The sequence below is a fragment of the Ahaetulla prasina genome, chromosome 2 (genome assembly GCF_028640845.1).
Source record: "Ahaetulla prasina isolate Xishuangbanna chromosome 2, ASM2864084v1, whole genome shotgun sequence".
NCBI classification, from domain to species: domain Eukaryota; kingdom Metazoa; phylum Chordata; class Lepidosauria; order Squamata; family Colubridae; genus Ahaetulla; species Ahaetulla prasina.
Window position 1 is genome coordinate 194269478 of NC_080540.1, and position 21150 is coordinate 194290627.

At 42.9% G+C, this 21150-nt stretch overlaps 2 protein-coding genes across 2 annotated transcripts in view; one reads left to right on the forward strand and one right to left on the reverse strand.

Moving 5' to 3' along the window:
* GSTK1 (glutathione S-transferase kappa 1) overlaps nucleotides 1-7807 on the forward strand; it is a 29671-nt gene extending 21864 nt beyond the window's left edge. The window contains exon 8 of the mRNA XM_058167201.1: nucleotides 7215-7807. The gene's annotated coding sequence lies outside the window, so the exon portion shown is untranslated. The remainder of the gene's footprint in view (nucleotides 1-7214) is intronic.
* Nucleotides 1-21150, reverse strand: part of LOC131190160 (rap1 GTPase-activating protein 1-like) — a 69395-nt gene that overhangs the window by 5301 nt on the left and 42944 nt on the right. The window contains exons 14-21 of the mRNA XM_058167199.1: nucleotides 20220-20291; nucleotides 18160-18246; nucleotides 16203-16337; nucleotides 7830-7982; nucleotides 5356-5459; nucleotides 1617-1733; nucleotides 1230-1359; nucleotides 1030-1132 (exon numbers count right to left, since the gene is read on the reverse strand). Coding sequence (XP_058023182.1) covers nucleotides 1030-1132; nucleotides 1230-1359; nucleotides 1617-1733; nucleotides 5356-5459; nucleotides 7830-7982; nucleotides 16203-16337; nucleotides 18160-18246; nucleotides 20220-20291 — 901 coding nt within the window. The remainder of the gene's footprint in view (nucleotides 1-1029; nucleotides 1133-1229; nucleotides 1360-1616; nucleotides 1734-5355; nucleotides 5460-7829; nucleotides 7983-16202; nucleotides 16338-18159; nucleotides 18247-20219; nucleotides 20292-21150) is intronic.

Here is a 21150-nt window from a genome sequence, read left to right on the forward strand (position 1 = left end):
ATTTCTCTGACATCTTGGACTGACCAGGTTAAGGGCAGATGCGTGCGCACAAACACACACAATTTCTGTTCTCTAAGCAGCCTGTTGGCTGAACAAGTAAAAAAAAAAACTCCATTAAATTTTACCTGTTATTACTACCACTGTATCCATTCTAGAAGGTGGTAAAATATATATGAAATTATACTGAAAGCTCTACTGGTAAATATGTAGCTGATTGACAGTAGGTTCAGAAATTGTAATACTTCAATTACAGTGGTACCTTGGTAGCTTTGAAATACATCAAATTTGGTACTCAACGCATTTTGATCAGTAGTGGGTTCCACTTACCTTCACTACTGGTTCAGAATTGGGAGCGTGTGCATGCACTCATCGCTCACACATGGCGCTTCTGTGCATAACTTTCTGCGCATGCGCTGAGCATCCATGATGATGTCCAGGTGGGTGGGCAGAACCTCCTGCCACCGCCACTACCGGTTCGCCTGAACTGGGGTGAACTGGTAGAAACCCACCACTGATTTTGATGGAAAAATTTTGACCCAGTATTCATTGTTTGGTACTCAACACACAAACTAGAACTTGGTGTCAGCTGCCTTGTGACTCACTACATTATTCCTTATGGGAAATTTTTTTTGGGTACTCGTTTTTCTATCAATTAATGGTGAGTACCGAGATACCACTATACATGCTTCCAATAATCCATTACTAATTTACAATGCTTGCCTCTCCTCCTGGTTGATCAACTGAAGTGGACCTTCAGTTCTTCATGGCACTGTTTTTTGGGAGGGGGAGTAGTCCTTTTCTAAACAAATGTTATGCTCCCCTAAGCATCTATGCTTCCTTCTTATGTGTGGGTTTTGATTACATTTCTCTCCTTGAGGATCGTGAACCCAGAAAACTGCTAATCCAGATTATTCATTCTCTGTGGGACAGCATAGGCCAGTTACAGTTTTGTAACAACACCAATGATATAAAAGGAATCTACTCTGCCTAGCAGATCTGCCCTAGAAATAAACTAATTTCAGTGTTTACCTGGTGAGCTGGTACTACTGGGTGTACAGACACTGTCATCTAACCATGCATTCTGAACCAGGGAATCCTGCTTCTGGGGACCTTCAAGAGAACACATTAACTCCTGCACAAGAAAAATGGGAAACAGCTTTAGAGGTCACTTAGTCTCTATCTGGAAGATTGCTTCTATGAAAGGGAGTAATAAAAGATCCCACACTGACCGCTTCATTCTCCTCCTCCTCTGATGTTTCATTCTCTCTGACTCCACTACAACAGCTGCTCACATTAGATGAAGAACGGGACAGGGGCTGCATCACACAATATCCTGATGTCTGATTGGAGAGACCTCTGCTGAAGGAACACAAGCTCCAAAAAATCACTGTCACAATCCTCAAGAGCTATTTGCCCATCCTAAAGATTAATCTTCCCTTCTGAGACAAAAGTCAGCCGATGTAGCATAGCAATCTGAATGGTTGCTTCCTAAATCCTCTACCAGATTAAAGAAAGGGTCTTCCCTAATGAGACTGGCAGGTGCTATATTTCTTTACTCTGTTGAAATAATCTCAAATCATCCCTCCTGCCCATAGGATCTTTCATATTCAACTCACTTGCTTTTCCTGTTTGGGAATTCTGGTGAACTAGGACTGGAGGAACCATCCGACTTGAGATCAAAGAAGGGCCCAGGACTCTCCAATACCTTCTGTATCCTTTCAGCCACATCTTTGCTAGAAAAAAAAGAATAACTTTATTACAGAGAGAAAAGCCCTTCTGAGGTCTGTAAGATCCATGACTAATTTTATGGATGCTCCAGAAGTTCTAATCTCCAGAACAAAGATTGGACCTTTCCCAGAAATCCAACTACTTTTCCTAATCTTGGGAACACCCCCCCGCCCTAATGTGAAACACAGAACACTAGCTACTCTGTAACATCCTTCTTGGAACTTGCCAGATTTGCCATCCTTATGACTGCTAATAAATAATTAATTAAACAATGGGATAAATGGCTAGCTGTAAAACAAAGTATTAATCTCTCTTAATTTCCAAAAGCGTCTGGGCACAGTATGATTTCTCAAGTAAATGAAAGGTTTTTGCAATTCAGTGTTTGTCTGGAAATGAATCCATTCACCTGGGAAAAGGACAAAAATAACCAGACGTTATAGGGAGCACCTGGCTTCATGGTGGTAGTGGTGGTGAAGGCAAGTGGGAAATAATGTGGTGATAAATTAGTCCTTTGAAAGGGGCTCAATTTCTGTAGCAACCATCAAGTGACTGAATAAGCCTCCCAGCCACCATTTTGCAAAATGGCACTTCTAGTATGATGAAATTCTTGATCGAGCCCACCAGAGCAAAAAAGCTCTTGTCTTATTCTTTTCCAAAGTGTTTGAAAACATCTTCATTACAATTATCTTCTCAGTTCATTGTAAATCATGTTTTTCAGCTGGACTGAAAATATGTTTTTATGGCTGAGAACAGTACTGCACTCATGTCTCAGATGAGCAGAAGCTATGTGTTCATGGCAGTTATGTCTCAGCCCAGTTTTTACTTGAAGAAAAATACTCATGAAATCCTGCCCATATTGCACTTGTTTGGACTGCAATTGATCAACTGATTTACACAATGCATAATTCAAATTTGAAGTTTGCTAGCATGAGATGTGATGCTGGCTACCAGCTTGGCTGGCTTCAAAAGAAAAAAAAGTTGGATCCATTCATGGAAGTCATGGGGATCAACAACAATTAGCCTTGAGGACAATGTTACAGCCTCTGGAAGTCACCTGCTGGAGACTGGCTTCCTTCTGCAGGTAGCTGGCAATGAGAAACATTGCTGGACTAGAGGTCTGATCCAGTAGGACTTTGCTTTGGTCTTTATTCCCATGTTGTTGGAACTCTTCAGTAGTTGTTTTGTGGGTAAGCTAATTATCTCCTTGCTCTGCTGTAGTAGAGGACGAAAGACTGCAGACAAAGTCTTTTGTTCTCAGGAAATAGGCTGCAGTGTTGCCTTTTCATATTGATTAAAGGTAAAGCAGCTACAACAGATGCTAAATTTAATTTAAACCAGGTATGACAAGGGAAACTAGCTCCTTTCCTTCAGTCAGTGTTTCTAACTTTCTTTGTAAAAAGAAAACAAGTTTCCTGAATTTTGCACTAAAGCAAGAAGATGCTTTCCAGAAATGTTGTTTGGATCTCCCACCAAATCTTTCTTTCACTTTGCAAAAAGTATCATTCTTGACACATCTGCTGGCACTGCAGGTACCAATTCTACTTTGGGTCCTCCTCCTTATTCATCTTGAGCAGTTGTTGGACTTGCTCTTAGATTAGCCTAGCAGGAAACTGGATTACTGGTAATTTGATCCCCCCAAAACCATTGTGCTCCCATCAATAGCTATTGACAAGGGCAGAGGCAAAGTAAGTGTGATAGTGAACCACAAGGTCTGTGCTCAACCATAGCCTGCTGGCCTCTGTCTCTTCCTTGGAGGAAGAGGAAACATTTAATCATCCTTCCTCAGTTTAAAACTTGACCAATAATACCACTAAAGTAGAACCTGTATGCAAACTTTAACATCAAATTACAGTAGCATTATATTTTCAATATAATTACATTTGCAACACTTTAGTATGATTTTGCAAAAACATCTATATTGCTTTTATGATTGAAAACCATTACTTTATTTCTTGGGCTTTTGTTCCATTTTTAGGATAGAAAGAAAGGGATTTTGGGTTTTATTTGTTTTTATTCTGAGGGGCTGGAGGGTATGAAACAGTGGCACTGCTTCCATAAATTATTTGTATAGTGCAACAAGCTGAAATGTTGAAGAGCTTCTCAGAGTAATTAACAGTATTGTTCAAAAATAATTACTATTACAGACCATGTTCATCTGGTAATCAAACAAGGAGAAGCAGATAAATTAATTAGAAAAGAGTAAGGATCCTGTATGGATCAGGTTCATAATTATTTACAGATACAAGGTTAGTTGTTAATATACTATACAACAGAAATAATATACAAAGAATATATCATTGTCCAGCTCTTCAAAAATTACTAGCAATGTGCTTGTACATATATCTGTCTATCTAGACCATCAGCAGGCACCCCAGAAACTTAATGGAGTCACAGAGGCTCATCTTGTGTGCTGCCCTCCGAGATCCAGCTACCAAATTTAAGTGAAAACAAATCATTTCAATGGCACAGGTTTGCATTTAGACAAAAAGACAAAAAAATGGCAGATTAATCCTCTCCACTCAAATGTAGAAACATGACAATAGTCTAAACAAATTGTTTTTGTTATATCACCACATAACTATCATGCCCTCCTTAGGTTCTCAGGAACCAGTCTGATTTTATGATATGTGCAGCTCCTAGCCAGAAAACAGTTGTCTAGCTTGATCTAAGTCAACTAATGTATTAATGTAATGAGTTTCTTTTTTGCTTAATTTGTGGTGCCATAGCATGTCCCAAATCAGCTTGCTATAATTTCGGAGCATGCTTGTAATTTGATCAGAAAAACACAGTGAGGTAATTTGTCTAGGCCCAAATTCAAGCAAGAACAGTGCCTCTTCTTCTCTCATTTTTAATCCTCATGTCAACCCTGATAATTATTTCTTCCTTTCTGCTTCTTTTCCCTTGAATCTTTCTCATCTCTCTACGGAGATTCTCTTCACATAGGCTCAACCTAGTGTTCTCTTAATCTATTTAAGCTAGATCCTGCAACAAAAAAGTATGTCCTATGCCCAGTTCAGAAGTTGAGTTTTCAATTGTTCAAGAAATTAAATTCAGAACTGCTATGAAATTGTCCCATGAAAGTAATAAAGGTGTTTATTACAGAAATCACAGAACTGTTAGGAAAGTCATCCTGACAGACTCCAGGATGACACATCAGAAACAAGACAGCTGACACACAGATGGAGAAAATGGGGTCAACAGGCTGTATGATAAACAAAGAGGAACACTCCAGTTGAGTTTGATTAGCAAGTATGGTAGCTTTGGACAAAAGTGCTCTTGGTTCTTGGAATAAAACCAGAGCCCATGAGTCACAACAGTAGATTAAAAGTTACAGCTGAAATTGCTACTCCATGACAAAGAAAATTACCTTTTGAGTGCACTACAGACCTCTCATGCCAACAACATACATATAGCCATACTAACCCCATCTTTCAAAATTAGTACCCTCCCAACATAAGCAGACTGCGCCTCTCTTACATATTGGTTAAAGGCCATGATAGCTAGGAATTCTGGCAGATGCAGTCCCACTAGACCTGGAGGGTACAAGGTTGGATTAACATTTGCACCAAACACTGTTTCCTTCCACTGCTCTAGTTCTAGTCCTACCATTCTTCCCATGGTCCATACCTCTTCTCCTCTTGGATGTTCTCAATGCCAATGGCACTACTACGTCTCCCATTGAAGCGGCTGCCTCGGTTGCGTGATGGACTTCTCCCAGGCAGGGCAAAGGACTAGTGGAGAGGAAATGATAGAAAGAAAGAAAAAAGAGGAAGGAGGAGGAAAGAAATAGAAAAGCACGAGTTGGAACAGGAGCAAAAGATGGAGAACTAGATTTCCAGATCCTGTCTATACATTTAATGCTAACAGATCGATCTGTCAAACTTAGAAAGCTAGATAAGCTTATTCAACAGAGAAAATGTAGAGTAAGAAAAGAAAGCAATACAATAAAAGCAATAAACTAGTGATTGCAGAGACAACAGTGAGAAATACTTTAGATATAATACTGGCGCCGAGACAGTAGAGACAATATAGATTGAAGGAGAAAGGAAAAGAGACAGAAAAATATACAAAGCCACAGTTTGAGCCAAACAAAGCACTAATGTCTACCATTAAAAATGATGGTCTAATATCATTCCCTTCCTGAATGTCCAGCAGAATTTCCCTCCTCCTTCAAAATAAATGTTCATTATATCACTGATAACAAGCAACACGCTTCTTGAACAGAATGTCCGTATCTACATGTCATTCTAGCATTTATTTTCTGTACATAATTTCTCCAAATAGAGCTTTCCTCTCCTGGCTTTCCTTCCAACAAGCAGTTTGGGACCTAGAAATATACAGCTGTGGTCAGAGAAAAGAAGTAATTAGCATCTTGACATGGTTAATTTGTAACTATGGATCTCAATGCCATTTTCAGGCTAACAATTAAAACTGTAGTCCCCTAAGAGGATAGACTCAAACACCCAGGATTGATTGTAAGCAGCAACTTCACATGCGTACCCTGATCCCAGACCTGCAAGTTCAGTGTTGGAAGAAAGGCTTGTCCTTCATTAACAGTGGACTGAGCCATGGCTGAATGGACGAACATATGTTTTGAATGAATAGATCCCAGCCAAAACCTCCCAAGTATATATACTGCCAAGTCAGACTAACCAATAATCCACATATTTTCTAACAATAGTGACAACTCCATCCTAATCCCCCAGGCTGTCTATAGGCATGCTTTCCATGCCAGTTAAACCAGAAATGTTCACTTGCATGCACTAGTTCAGTGCATATCAGCAGGTTTAATGCCTGGTGAAAACTACCATTTCCTACATTTGAGGCTGTCAGATAATCATAAAATAGGCTTTATTTGCTATATCCCCTATCAAATTATCCTTAATAAGAGCATGTGAAATTAAAGATTGAGAAAACTGCCAAAACAGAGAACAGGGGAAATACTCTTTTTCATTTTTTAAAGAATGTCAGTATCATGGCATTCAGTCTACTTCGGCCCTTTCTAACCTCCACCTAACCTGGCATAAACATGCCCTGCAGTCTCCTTAATTTCTAGTATCCCCCTGCAACATGGCCAGTCAGGAACCCAGTGAAATTGGCTGGCAATGAGAGGAAAGAGGGACCATGCAAGGAAAATCGGGATGGTTATCAGGGATAGTAAATTTCATGCTAGCATGGATTTTTGTTAATGGGAGGAAAACACTTCAATTCAGCACCAGGGGAAGGTCTTTAGGTGAATTGGATGGAGAATTGAAAAAATTATGTTTTGATAGAATTGGTTCTACAAGGAAGTTACAGTTTAGACTAAGGAAATAATCCCCAAGGGTTCCGCCTGGTTTCACACAATTTATCTGCAAGAAATCACTTAGCTTGGTCATCTGGGGCTTTCAAGATGCCACTGATAAGCTCCTTCATTTAAACATATTGTTGCTGACTAATTAAGTTTGTTACCGAAGCCTCAAGGGACACTTTTCATTTTTTTCCAGAGAGAAAATGGCCAGGATGATCCATATCCTGACAACCATCAATCTTCCACAAAATGCATATGACAACCTACCATCATGTACGAAGCCATTTACAAATACAATTTCAAAGTTCCAGTGCTTTTCTTGCACAGCTATGCCCATCTTGGGCCTTGGTTGAATTTCTCCCAACAATCATCTTTTTTTGCATCTTGCTTGATGTTGATCATCTTTCCCCAAAGCCCTCCTCTAATGCCACTGGCATCTGAGGTTGGTGGGAAACCAACCTTTTGTTGTTAGGATAAAAGCTTTTTTTTTGTGTGTGTTTAAAATATCTGGTGTACTTGTGACAATACAATCTTTGCTGACTTTTACCTTAGATTATCTCCCTATTGTCAAGTTCTCTCACTATACCACTTTTCATGTTAATGCAGTCAGGTTCCAAACACAGAGGACTATGACTGACAAATGAACACAGAGACGTGAAAACAAATCCATAAAGACATCTGAGGTATTTTTATGGGATTACAGCTACCAGCAAAGACTGTTAACAAGCAGCAGGTCTAGAGAAAAATGGGGAAGAAGGGGGCTGAAGGCATGCTTATTAGCTTCCCCAGTCCCTACCCCACAAAACCTTACCGCAGCAATAGCCTTGGGACCCTCGGCGACACTTTGGTTGAGGGCAAGGCCTGCAGTAGCTGGGCGGCTGGGTAGAGTTGCTGGGGGCTGCTGCTGCTTCTTCATGGCTATCCCCATAGTGTCCAGGCTCTGGCTACGGCCTCGGATCACCCGCTGGAGAGAAGGGCAACAGGGAAACAGACACAGAGACATTGACATACACACACAACAAAACATGGAGAGTAGCAGAGATGCTGGTGGATAAGAACCGGGAGGCAAAGAAAACTAACCCTGGACTTCCTCTCACTATTGGATCACAAGCAAAGAAAGTATTCCCCACCCCCCAATATCCAAGCGGTCAGAAGAATCTGCCCAAACTATCCAAGGCTACAGACTTCATTAAGTACTTTCTTGCTTTCCTCTAAGTGATACGGACCAGCTACAGTCATGATTCTCTAGGGTAACTCTTTCCTCTATTATATAAACTTTGAAGACACAAGCTGGGACATCAAATCTACATTATAGTACTGAAAGTAAGATGTCACCTCAAAAGAAATATGAATTCATTTTCTAGCTTTTTACAGATAGTTCTATCCAGGCTGTCAACTCAGACCATGGAACAAGCAGCACTGTATAATGAACTATTATCCAGAAAGAAAAACAGAGAAGTCACATATTCTGAATTCCTGAATGTAAGCATCCATTATTCCTTCTCATACTCTGAATGCAAGTTCCTCCTCCCCCACTCACCCTGGCATTTAACAACTTTCATGTCAAATTTAATTATCCTGAAGATAATATTTATCCTGAAGGTTCTTATCTGAAAATGTCATCGATAAAAATTAAATTGTCTTTTCTAAGGTAGTACTTCCACTACAATTACTGAAAAAAATAAATATAAAATTAATTTAATAAAGTAAAATGATGGTATATTGAATTATAAGCCAAGATCCTCATGATTTTCTCTTAATGGCATAAAAGAATAAAAGCTGTTTTATTAAGTTGGGAGCAGTTTTACATATAACCACACCTCTTATCTTTCACTTTTTACTTCTGTAGGAAATGTATTTCTTTCAGCTATTTAACTGGTGTTCCACAAAAGTTATATCATATCAGGCAGCACTGCTTTCAGCTTATATTGAAATGTTTTTCCTGTCCTTCAATTTTTGTAATATTGACAGTGATAGTACTGATGTTATTACCTAGTTTGGGTAATGAAACATCTGCAAGAAAACAACCAAGCTCAGAGAGCACCAAGGACCCCTTAATTTTACCCCTGAGCTACAGCTATTCTCCTCTATCAAAACCATGACCTATTTCGACTTTGAGCCTACCCTGCCCTCCCGCATTCCTTCCTCTAACCCATGTCCAGGTGGTATGTTTTATATCTGAATATTGCTCAAGCACAAACTCCCAAAAGCTTTAACCAAAAACTGTCTACCATTGACCTCACCCCATTCCTAAAAGGACTATAAGGGGCGTGCATAAGTGCACAAAAGTGCCTACCGTTCCTGTCCTATTGTTTCCTTTCAATATATGTGCTTGTATATAATGTTGTGACAAAAATAAATAAATAAATAAATAAAAGTTAAAGAATTAGAAATCCCATGTTATATGACTGTAGTTCAACCTTTCCTTAAAATGTTTCCAGGAAGTCAACCAGAAATTGAAGTCTTACCAATACAATCTATGAACTATTCTAAGGTCATATCAAAATTCAGATACCTGGCAACTGACTCATATTTATGACAACTGCAGTGTCCCGGGGTCATGTGATCACCTTTTGGGATCTTCTAACAAGCAAAGTCAATGGTGAACCGAGATTCACTTAACATCTGTGTTACTAACTTAGCAACTGCAGTGATTCACTTAACAACTGTGGCAAGAAAGGTTGTAAAATGGGGCAAAATTCACTTAACAACTGTCTCACTTAGCAACAGAAATTTGGGACTCAACTGTGGTCTTCAATCCAAGATTACTTGTATAGATATGTTCTCAGTCTAAAATGCAAAACAATTTTCTCTGTGATGGCAAAAAAAAAATCAATATAATATTTTTTGTGATTTTTAGACTGAGAACCTTCAAATCTTTGATCTGATTTGCCCATGACATACCAAGGAGTATGCGTTTTTAGGCTACTACAGACTGAAGTTGGATTCCCTTTTCTAGACTTCCAATTTACTTCACTCAAATATACAACGTATAATTGATCCTGGCTATTGCTACATAGCTGTGGAACGGAGTACCCTATGAAAGACAATTAAACCACCTTTCAAACACAGGTAAGTGGGAGGGGGAACGGCAAACATAGGTGAGGAAACATGGACCATTATACAAGTTCTCCCCCTTATGTATTTTTATACAACACAGTGATGCTAGTATGAAAAGGCAGTTCTTATGCTGTGATATCACAACACACATTTCAGCATTTTTAGAATTAGCATCAAATCATGATTAGGCCTCCAGATTTCCAACATTATTTTTCCAATTTCTCAATCCCATCCTCCTCCACTGTATTGTAATGAGAGTAGGGCATGCAAGAGTAGGGGTTGCAAGACTGGACAAAAAGAAAACACGTTTGAGAATTTATACATTGCTTCTATGTTTTAATAATTTATTGTACATCACCCAGGGTCCATCTGTGAGGGAGATGGGCAGTTTCAAATTAAATAAAATTTAACAAATTTCCCCTGGAATGTAAAATGTGTTATATTTCAAGTACAAATGATCAAATACACCTTCCCTTCCAGCTAATATACAGATACAGATACATAGAAGCCAAGATGCCAGGTGGGAGTTATATTACAGATCATTACAATCTGTTCTCAAAGCATGAAGTAGGGATTTTCCATGGCCTTATTTTCCAAGAAAAATGAATAAATTGATAGCTAGCCTAGTACCTAACAGACTGAGTTCTGAAGTGGGAAATTCTGTGGCTTCCTTCTTGGCTTTGACCCCCCCCCCCCCGCAATATAATATGAACATACAGTTACAGGCCTACCTATTGCAGTATTTTAAGTGGCCAGGTGTGCCTTTGCACAACTTCATATTGTGCACCAACTGGGTCCATTCTTGGAATGTGAGACTTTGTTTATTATTTATTTATTTATTATTTAAATTTTTATACCGCCCTTCTCCCGAAGGACTCAGGGCGGTTTACAGCCAGATAAAATAAACATTCCTATTACAAAATAAATACTATTAAAATACCACTAAAAAACTTATTCAATTTGGCCTCAATTAAAATTTAGCAAATAATAAAACCCATTAAAAACCCATTAAAAACCCATCGATAAAACCCAATTAAAACCCATAAAAGCTAACCCAGTCCAGCGCAAATAAATAAGTGAGTTTTGAGCTCATGCGAAAGGTTCGGAGGTCCGGAAGTTGACGAAGTCCTGGGGAGTTCGTTCCAGAGGCGGAGCCCCACAGAGAAGGCCCTTCCTGGGTGTCGCCAGACGACACTGTCGCGCCCGACGGCACCCTGAGGAGTCCCTCTCTGTGAGAGCGCACGGTCGGTGAGAGGTATTCGGTAGCAGCAGGCGGTCCCGTAAGTAACCCGGCCCTATGCCATGGAGCGCTTTAAAGACGTTCACCAATACCTTGAAGCGCACCCGGAAGGCCACAGGTAGCCAGTGCAGCCCGCGCAGGATAGGTGTCACTCGGGAGCCACGAGGGCTCCTCTATCACCAGCAGCTGCATTCTGGACCAACTGCAGCCTCCGGATGCCCTTCAAGGGAGCCCCATGTAGAGAGCATTGCAGTAGTCCAGGCGAGGCGTCACAAGGGCGTGAGTGACTGTGCACAAGGCATCCCGGTCTAGAAAGGCGCAACTGGCGCACCAGGCGAACCTGGTGGAAAGCTCTCCTGGAGACGGCCGTCAAATGATCTTCAAAAGACAGCCGCATCCAGGAGAACGCCCAAATTGCGCACCCTCTCCATCGGGGCCAATGACTCGCTCCGACAGTCAGCCGCGGACTCAGCTGACTGTGCGGGATGCCGGCATCCACAGCCACTCCGTCTTGGAGGATTGAGCTTGAGCCTGTTTCTCCCCATCCAGACCCGCACGGCTTCTAAACACCGGGACAGCACTTGATAGCTTCATTGGGGTGGCGCGGTGTGGAAAAGTACAGCTGGGTGTCATCAGCGTACAGCTGGTACCTCACACCGAAGCCACTGATGATCTCACCCAGCGGCTTCATATAGATGTTGAACAGAAGGGGCGAGAGAATCGACCCCTGCGGCACCCCACAAGTGAGGCGCCGCGGGGTCGACCTCTGCCCCCCCGTCAACACCGTCTGCGGCCGGTCGGAGAGATAGGAGGAGAACCACCGATAAACGGTGCCTCCCACTCCCAATCCCTCCAACCGGCGCAGCAGGATACCATGGTCGATGGTATCGAAAGCCGCTGAGAGGTCTAATAGGACCAGGGCAGAGGAATAACCCCTATCCCTGGCCCTCCAGAGATCATCCACCAACGCGACCAAAGCCGTCTCAGTGCTGTAACCGGGCCGGAAGCCGGACTGGAACGGGTCCAGATAGACAGTTTCCTCCAGGTGCAGGGGGAACTGATATGCCACCATACTCTCTACAACCTTCGCCGGGAGGCGAGGGTTGGAGACCGGACGATAATTACCCAAAACAGCCGGGTCCAGGGAAGGCTTCTTGAGGAGGGGCCTCACCACCGCCTCTTTCAAGGCGGCCGGAAAGACTCCTCCAACAAGGAAGCACTCGTAAGCCCCTGAGCCAGCCTCGTGTCACCTCCTGAGTGGCCAGCACCAGCCAGGAGGGGCACGGGTCCAGTAAACATGTGGTGGCATTCAATCTACCCAGCAACCTGTCCATGTCCTCGGGAGTCACAGGGTCAAACTCATCCCAAACAACATCACCAAGACCGCCCTCAGATACCCCGCCTGAATCGCCACAATTTTGGTCCAGACCGTCCCTAAGCTGAACGATTTTATCGTATAGATAACCGTTAAACTCCTCAGCACGTCCCCGCAACGGGTCATCCCGCTCCCCCTGGTGAAGGAGGGAGCGGGTCACCCAAACAGGGCAGCTGGGCGGTTATCTGCCGACGCAATGAGGGAGGAGGCGTAGGAACGCCTCGCTTCCCTCAGTGCCACTAGGTAGGTCCTAGTATAGGATCTAACTAGTGTCCGATCAGCCTCTGAACGGCTGGACCTCCAGGAACTCTCTAGGCGTCTTCTCCGGCGTTTCATCCCCCTCAGCTCCTCGGAGAACCAAGGAGCCGGTTGGGATCTGCGCCGGGTCAGAGGCCGCAAAGGCACGACACGGTCTAAGGCCCCGGCCGCAGCCCGTTCCCAGGCTGCAGCTAGTTCCTCTGCCGTGCCGTGAGCCAGACCCTCAGGAAGTGGCCCAAGCTCCGTCCGAAACCTCTCTGGGTCCATCAGGCGCCTGGGACGGTACCATCGTAATGGTTCCGTCTCCCTGCGGTGTTGGGTAGCGGTCAGAAAGTCCAGGCGAAGGAGAGAGTGATCTGACCATGACAAAGGTTCAATGACTATTTCCTTTAAGTCCAGATCTCTCGACCACTGACCAGAGACAAAAATCAGGTCCAGTGTGCCTCCCCCGATGTGAGTGGGGCCATCCACTACTTGAGTCAGGTCCAAGGCCGTCATGGAGGCCAAGAACTCCCGAGCTACCGTCGATGACGAGCCGGCAGATGGCAAGTTAAAGTCCCCCATGACTAACAGTCTGGGGGTCTCCACTGCCACCCCGGCAAGCACCTCCAGGAGCTCGGGCAGGGCAGCTGTCACGCAGCAAGGAGCCAGGTACGCGACCAGCAAGCCCATCTGACATCTATGACCCCACCTCACAAAGAGGGATTCACACCGCGATCTGAGGTACAGTGGTCTCCTCGGCTCTAGACTCTCTTTAATAGCAACCGCCACCCTCCACCCCTACCCTGGGCCTCGGCTGATGGAATGCACGGAAACCCGTGGGCACATCTCGACCAGGGCACACCCCTTCAGTGCCCAACCAGGTCTCCGTAACGCCTATAATATCCGCGCACCCCTGAATCAGATCATGTATTAGGGGGCCTTATTACACGGACCGTGCGTTGCATAACATCAGACGAGGCCCAGGCTCTGAGGGTCTTGACCATCCGGGAACGGGAAAAGTCAGGGGATCGGGCACGCGATCGCCTGTAAACATCGAACGCGTGACCCCTATGTTGATACGATCCCCTTCCGCCATATCTGCCCCTCCCACTTACCGTGCAAATAGACTCACCCTCACACAAAGGAACACACTCCCCCATAACCTCCGAACCCATTTGATAGTCGCCACGAGCATGCGCTTGAACTGGTTTCCCTCCCGACGGCTACCCCTCACCCACCCTAACCCTCCACCCCACCCAACACTACCTCCCCTCCAACCCAAACCCGTCAGTTCCTACCCCCCCCTTAAAATTCCCATTAAAATTCCCTTTAAAAACCCTATTAAAATAATTAATTAAAAATCCCCTGAGTCTCCTATTTTTGGCATGCCATCTCTCGGGGTTCCAAAACCCCGCCTCAAGATGGGCCCCCCATAATGGGGGGGGCCAGACCAGAGAGGGAATCTCGCAGGGCAAGAAGGTCAGCCGCTGTAAATGTCCGCATGATAAAAGTCCGGCAAACGGACCCATCCTGGACCTGTCAAGATGGAAGTTGACGCACCAGGAGTTCCGAGTAGAAGACAGACGGGATATAGGTCTTGGGCGGTAGATGAACAAACCGCCATGATTAAGTCAGAGCTCCAACCCCTCTTCTCCAGTCCCGAGGGGTGGTCTATGGGCACAAAGGGGAGAGGATATAGTCCTACAATAGTCAAGCTAGGATTGTCCAGGACCATCCTCAATTCCCCCACTGGGGACCAAAGGTCTTCAAACGATCCCCTTGCAGCCAGCCCATGGGCATCCTCAAAGATGGTAAAAAAGGTGCCTACATGGCCCGTGATCGTCCTTCAAGTTGACAAAGAGGACGAAACACGCGCCTAGTGGGCCAAGCTGCTCCACCGACGAGGCATCTCTCCAACAAGTCCGGGGGGGGGCAAAGGACTCAAAAAGCCCCCACTGACGGTCTATAGACGTCCTCCAGGTGGTAGCGAGGGCGTCCCCTGGACCCGTGGACAGCCTTCAAGATGACAAAGAAGGCGACCATCGGGCCTCTTTGTGGCCGCTAAGCCTGGCCTCCAGCTGGAATAGGCCACTCACCCGCCAGGTTTGCTGGGTCATGCCACGAATCGCCGAACCCAGTCAACCACCAACAGGCTAGGCCCTGGCCAAGCCGGTCCAGCCAGGCCGCCGCCACCGCCGTCACCGCCGTCACCGACACCGACACCGACTCTTCCGCTGCCGGGGGGAAAGAGCCACCAGGCCGGCCCCCCGCCGCCACCGAAAAATTCGGCCGCCGCCGCCACCGTTGGATAAGGGCCAGGCTGCTCCCACACCGGCACCGCAGGCGAGGGGACAAAGGGAGAGGCTCTAGGCCCTCCCAGCAGGGCCAAGCCAGGCCGCCGCCGCCGCCGCTGGAAAAGGCCCGCCGCTGAAAAACCGCCGCCGCCGCTGGAAAAGCCCGGCCACTGCCGCCCAGCCAGGCGCTGCCGCCCGCCTGAAAAGGCCGGGCCGCCGCTGCCGCTGCCGCTGTTGGAAAAGGCCCGGCCGCTGGAAAAGGCCGGGCCGCCGCCGTCGTCACCGCCGCCGCCATCGTCGGCCGCTGGAAAAGGCCGGGCCGCCGCTGGAAAAGGCCGGGCCGCCGCCGTCGTCACCGCCGCCGCCATCGTCGGCCGCGCCGCCGGAGGGAGAGCGCTCCGGGACTCCTCCCAAGGGAGCCCGGAGACGCCCCGCCTCAATTTGCCCAGCCTCTGACTCCCCGAACTCTCACCTACCCGGGCGGGGGGTCCAAGCTGTCAAAAGGACCCCCCCCCACCCGGTCTGGCCCGAAATAGGCCCGTCGCCGCATCAGCTGTTCAGCGGTGCGGCCGCCATCTTGGACATGCGCACATTCCTTAATGTTCACTGTCACTTATGTTGGTTGCCAGTACTTCTGAGTGCAATTCAAGGTGCCGATAAAGACTTATTTTATTAGGGAGTACCCTCTGATGGGGCTAGGTAGAGAGCCTTTTCTATTCCAGCAACACTTGGTTGGAACCTCCTTCCCACAAGATTAAATTGCCCCTGTCTCTGTTGGCCTTTTGTATGGCTTTAAAGATGTGGTTTTGTACTGGGTCTGGGGATCTGCGTGTAGGTCTCAGTCCAAGCAATACCTGTATTGTACTTTTTTTTACCTTGTCTGCTGTTGTTTCTTTATTGATACTAGCCAGAGCAACATCAAGTTAGTAAATATGGAAGGACATTGAGAAATTCATCATTTACACCATCTCTCACCTTGAAATTCTCAAAGAAGCCACCACCCCCATTCTCTATTTTGTCCTCATCTCCCGAGGCCAGGCCCATCATACTGCGGCTACGAATCTGCAGTTCTTCATAAAGGCTCTCCAAAAGTGCACTGCGGGTGCGCTCCTGCTCCAGGAAGAGAGAAACAAAGAAAAGCATTGTTGTCAAAGATTTCAAGTCAAACTAAAGGAATGCACCTGCAAAAGGGGAAGAGGCAAAACAGAAGGCCATTTCATGTCTGGATGGGTTACATAATTTGTTTAGTCATAGTTCTGAGCTTACATGTTATGAAGTTGCATTCAGTTCAAAAGTCTCCTATTTATTTACTTAAATATATATTAATTCTGCTTTTCATTTAAAAAGAGCCAACACTAGAAAGTTAGGAGCAAATAAGCAATGGGATGTTTATGAGGATTCTCTGTCTGTCTGACCCTACTTCTAAAAAGGAAGAGTAAATAGGAAGTTGGCAGGTTTCAAAATTCCAAATTCCAGTTCAAAAAGACTGCTCACTCTGCCTTAGGAACTATTTCATAAAAGCCTGCATGAAAATTAATATTTAATATCAAAAGCCTTATAATCTAGATCCCTTCTCAGAGATTCAGCAAGAGAGCTTCTGAGAAAGGAATGTCTCCATGGTGATGGTATAGAATGTTTCCTAGTTGAAATCTGCCAGAAAATAAAGACCTATATCTTGACAAGTTGATAATGAAGATAAAAATTACAAGCTTTGAGGTATGAAATAATTTATTCTTGTTGCCAGTAAGTTCAGGTTTTCCTTTCCTTATTTATTTTGTTGTTTTTACTCTCCTTTTACACATGACACTTCTGTATACCATAGAGTCAGCAAAAATAACATAATGTTATTGAAAAGCTTTTTTTCTGGATGGTTTCACCTGAGATTCCAAGTAAGAGTCGGAATGAATCTGCCAAAAGCATCATACAACTACAGACATCCACTTCCTTTTTAAAAAAAAAAAAAGCTATTCTGAACATTCCTTAAAAAAGCTTACCATATTGTGAACCAGCTGGATTTTAGGCCCATAGCTAATAGGGTCAAAAGTGGGCAAATCAGAAGTCCCAAGATTGTACATGAATTTCTTAAAATTAAAACAAAGAACATCTATTTTGGATTTGCTGAAGTTTTGCGATTTCTTGATTTTATGAATTCAGTAGTTTAAACTGTGGCACTTAGGAGAAAAAAAAAGTAATGGAAATAACTGTAATCAGTAACACCTCTATTTCTGAAAGATCTATGCCTGGGCAGCTAAATTAGCAAATATTAGCAAATTAAATATTATCTTACTGGGCAGAGTTCATACAAATCAACTGCTGACAGTATTCAAGTACATTTGCATGGACTGAATTGTACAAGGATTTCAGGAAAACCTGTAACCACCCCACTTCCAAGTACAGCCAATCTCTGATTTAGCTTCATCCAAAGGCTTGTTTATTGATGATTGTTACTGTAAGATGTTAAGTGGCAAAAACTACATGCCATTTGATTATGTCCTTATTTGAGAATTTGTCCTTTTGTTGAGGGAAATGTTCATTTTAAAAGGGCATCACATTCTTTTCATCCATTCCCAACTCTTAGGAATCTTACCTCACCCCATTCCTAAGAAGTCTGTAAGGGGCGTGCATAAGACCACAAGCATGCCTACCGTTCCTGTCCTATTATTTCCTTTTATCCAATTAATATAGTTATTACATACTTATGCTTATACGTATACTTATATATTGTATAGTTATTTCATGCTTATGTTTATATATACTGTGAGACAAAATAAATAAATAAATAAATTTTAACATTAGGAGAAATTTTCCAAAGCTGGTATTTCAGCAATTTATATACATTGCTAATTGTACTTTTTCATTTAATATATTTTGTTTCATACAGATATTTGCTTGAGAAGTTATTAATAGAAATGTATTAAGTAACCAAACTTACTTCCAACTTGGCAAATTTCTCAGCGTGGTAACAGCTATACTCAGCATTGATAAGCTTTGCCAGAAGAAATTCACGGAAGTCTGTGCCCTGTAGGGAGGGAAAAAAGGAAGGCCCCTCCATCATGTTGGACATTCTGTAGGGTCTCCTCTCACTTTAACCAATGAGAGCTACAACCGTTCTGGTTTAAGAATGGAGGGTTTAGGAATGCTTTTTAGCCAGCTAAATTAACATGGATTCTATGGAACTACAAGAACCCAGAAGGATGTCTTAAGAATATGATTCCATATACTTGTTGAACGCATTGAAATATACTTTAATACAACCTTGTTTGGACTGTACAGCAATAAAGTTGCTCTCTCCCACAACAATGTACATGATTCTCATAGGGAAAAGCAATCCTATATAAAAAGAGTGTGAACTTTTCTTCAGCTTTGGAATTCTTTTGCACAGAGGAGAACACAGGCAGCAGGAAAGTGTATACAGGTAGTTCATAACTTACAATAGTAATAATGTTTGTAAAATGGGATGTTTGTAAAATGGGACACTCAAGTATAGATTTTACAACCTTTTCTGTGTTGGTCGTTAAACAATCAGTTCACTATGGGCTTTTTTTTTTTTTTTGCCAAAAACCAGAAGTAAATTCCACTTTTTGGTAAAACATCTTAACTATGTGATTATGGGACATGTGACTGTGGGACATTGCAAATAGTCATGACTACGGGCCAATTGCCAAAAAATGCAGTCACAGGACTTGGGGGAGTGGTTGCTGGAACTTTAGAACTGGGTTGGAAATACCCTGGGAGATCCATCATAACTTTGAACAGTAGCTAAGTGACCAGCCATAAATCAAGTACTACCTGTACGACCCAAGAGATTTACCTAACTAAGGTTTCACTGAAGAATCTCAATTGATCCTGTTGCCTCAGGATATATATTGAGAACTGTGACATGAATGAGCATTAATAGAACATGAATTCAGTCAATGCTCTCTCTGTTCACTATAAGATACCTTTCAAGGAATTGCACCTGACTATCACACCTATGACCAGCAGAGACAAATCTATAAAATTCTCCCTGGTCCTGTTTGCTGAGTCCTTACTGCAGGAAACTCTAAAGCCTTGCAGCTGGAATTTGCTCTTTACTTCACTGTTGGATATAAACGGAAACATCCCCCAAATCTGAAAAAATAGGCTTCCGATTTGCCCAAGTGGGTCTAAAAAATAGAAAAGCAAGATTTGTTTGTAAGATTAGCTTCATGATGCTGTCACTCTTGTTGTTAACTGGTTCACTGTTTGACAATGTGAAATGAACTGCAATCATTGGCTCCAAATTGGCTGCTGTGTTAAATGGGGAAGCATTGTTACTCAGACTATCAAACTGCACACCACAGATATGAAGGGTTAATCTCTGAGAGTATTTGGTATCATATATCGTTTTCTTTTTTTTTATAAAAAGATTTTTTATTTTTTTGACAAACACACATAAAAGACATATTCAAAACAAATGCAAACAGTTGGTTGGTTGGTTACAAATCTTTTGTGCAATTTCACCATCTTCATAACCATCTTCAAATTTTCATGTAAAATTTATCAAATTTTACATTTTACCAATCTAATATATATCCCAGTGTTTCGGTCAATTAATCATTTATTTAACTATAAGTGTTTCTTTCCTCATTTCATATAGAATGTTCTAAATTTATGTCAATTGTATTGCATCATTCATTTCATCACCTTAAATCAGTATATATTTCGACAGTTCTTACTTTATAAAAACCTCTATCAAACTTCATTAAGACATTTTTTTTATCTAACCATTGATAAAATAAATCCCATATCTTATAATATTGTTTATCTTCCTGTTCTCTAATTTCAAATGTCAATTTACTCGTTTACTCAAATGTCAATTTACTCAGTCCAGTATCCAGGACTGAGAAAATCATATATCAGCACATTCCAGTGGAATGTGCTGATATATGATTTTCTCAGTCCTGGATAATCTGCAGAAATCACCAGCCTGCAGTGTTGGAAAAAGCTGCTCTAGGGACCAGACATACCAACCTTTTTGAATACTGCTGGATTTGGAAGAGGGGGCCCAAAAAAGGGAACATCATCACGGGCAGTCACAGAAACCTGAAACCATCATAATTAACAGAGTAAGAGAGAGGAGAAAAACTTAAGCCTTAAGACAAGAATTAATAAATTACATTTCTGCCAACCAGAAGCATGGGATTGGCAACACTCCAATTTATAGGTTGCTTTTTATGCCACATTAACTCAGGAGAAGAAGGAAACATTGTAAAACTGTTTTTTAAAATATCAAGCATTTGATCAAGCTATTGTTTATTGATTTTTTTTATTCTAGTTCTCTGCAGTTAGTTTTAACTTTAATTTATTATGCTGCTTTGATTGCTTTTTATATTTTATCCAATTATATAACCCAATATAATAATCGTACATTTCCAAATTCCATGGGGAGGGAATTTTGTCTAGATTTCATATACTTTCCTATTCTACCACACCTTACAATATTAGGCAACATAGTATCAACAGTAGAGACCTTCAAGTTTCTAGTAATTTCTATTATCTCCAAGGGCTTGAAATGGACACCTAACATTAGAGCCATCATTAAAAAGGCACAACAAAGCATGTTCTTCCTGCGTCAACTTAAAAATCTCAGATTTTTATTGAGTCTTTCAGTTGTACCTCAATAATTGTCTGGTTTGGCACAGCAACCAAACAGGACAGGTACAGACCTAAATGGATAGGACTGCAGAAAAAACAGTCACAGCCAGCCTGCCTTCCACTGAGGACCTGTATAATGCACGAACCAAAAAGAGGGCTGAGAAAATATCTACAGACAGCTCACATCCTAGACATAATCTATTTCAATTTCTCAGTTGAAGTTGAGCGGCCCTCAGGATGCTGCTATAGAATATTGCGTGCCAAAACAATCAGATACAAAGATAGTTTTCTCCCCTGTGCCATCATT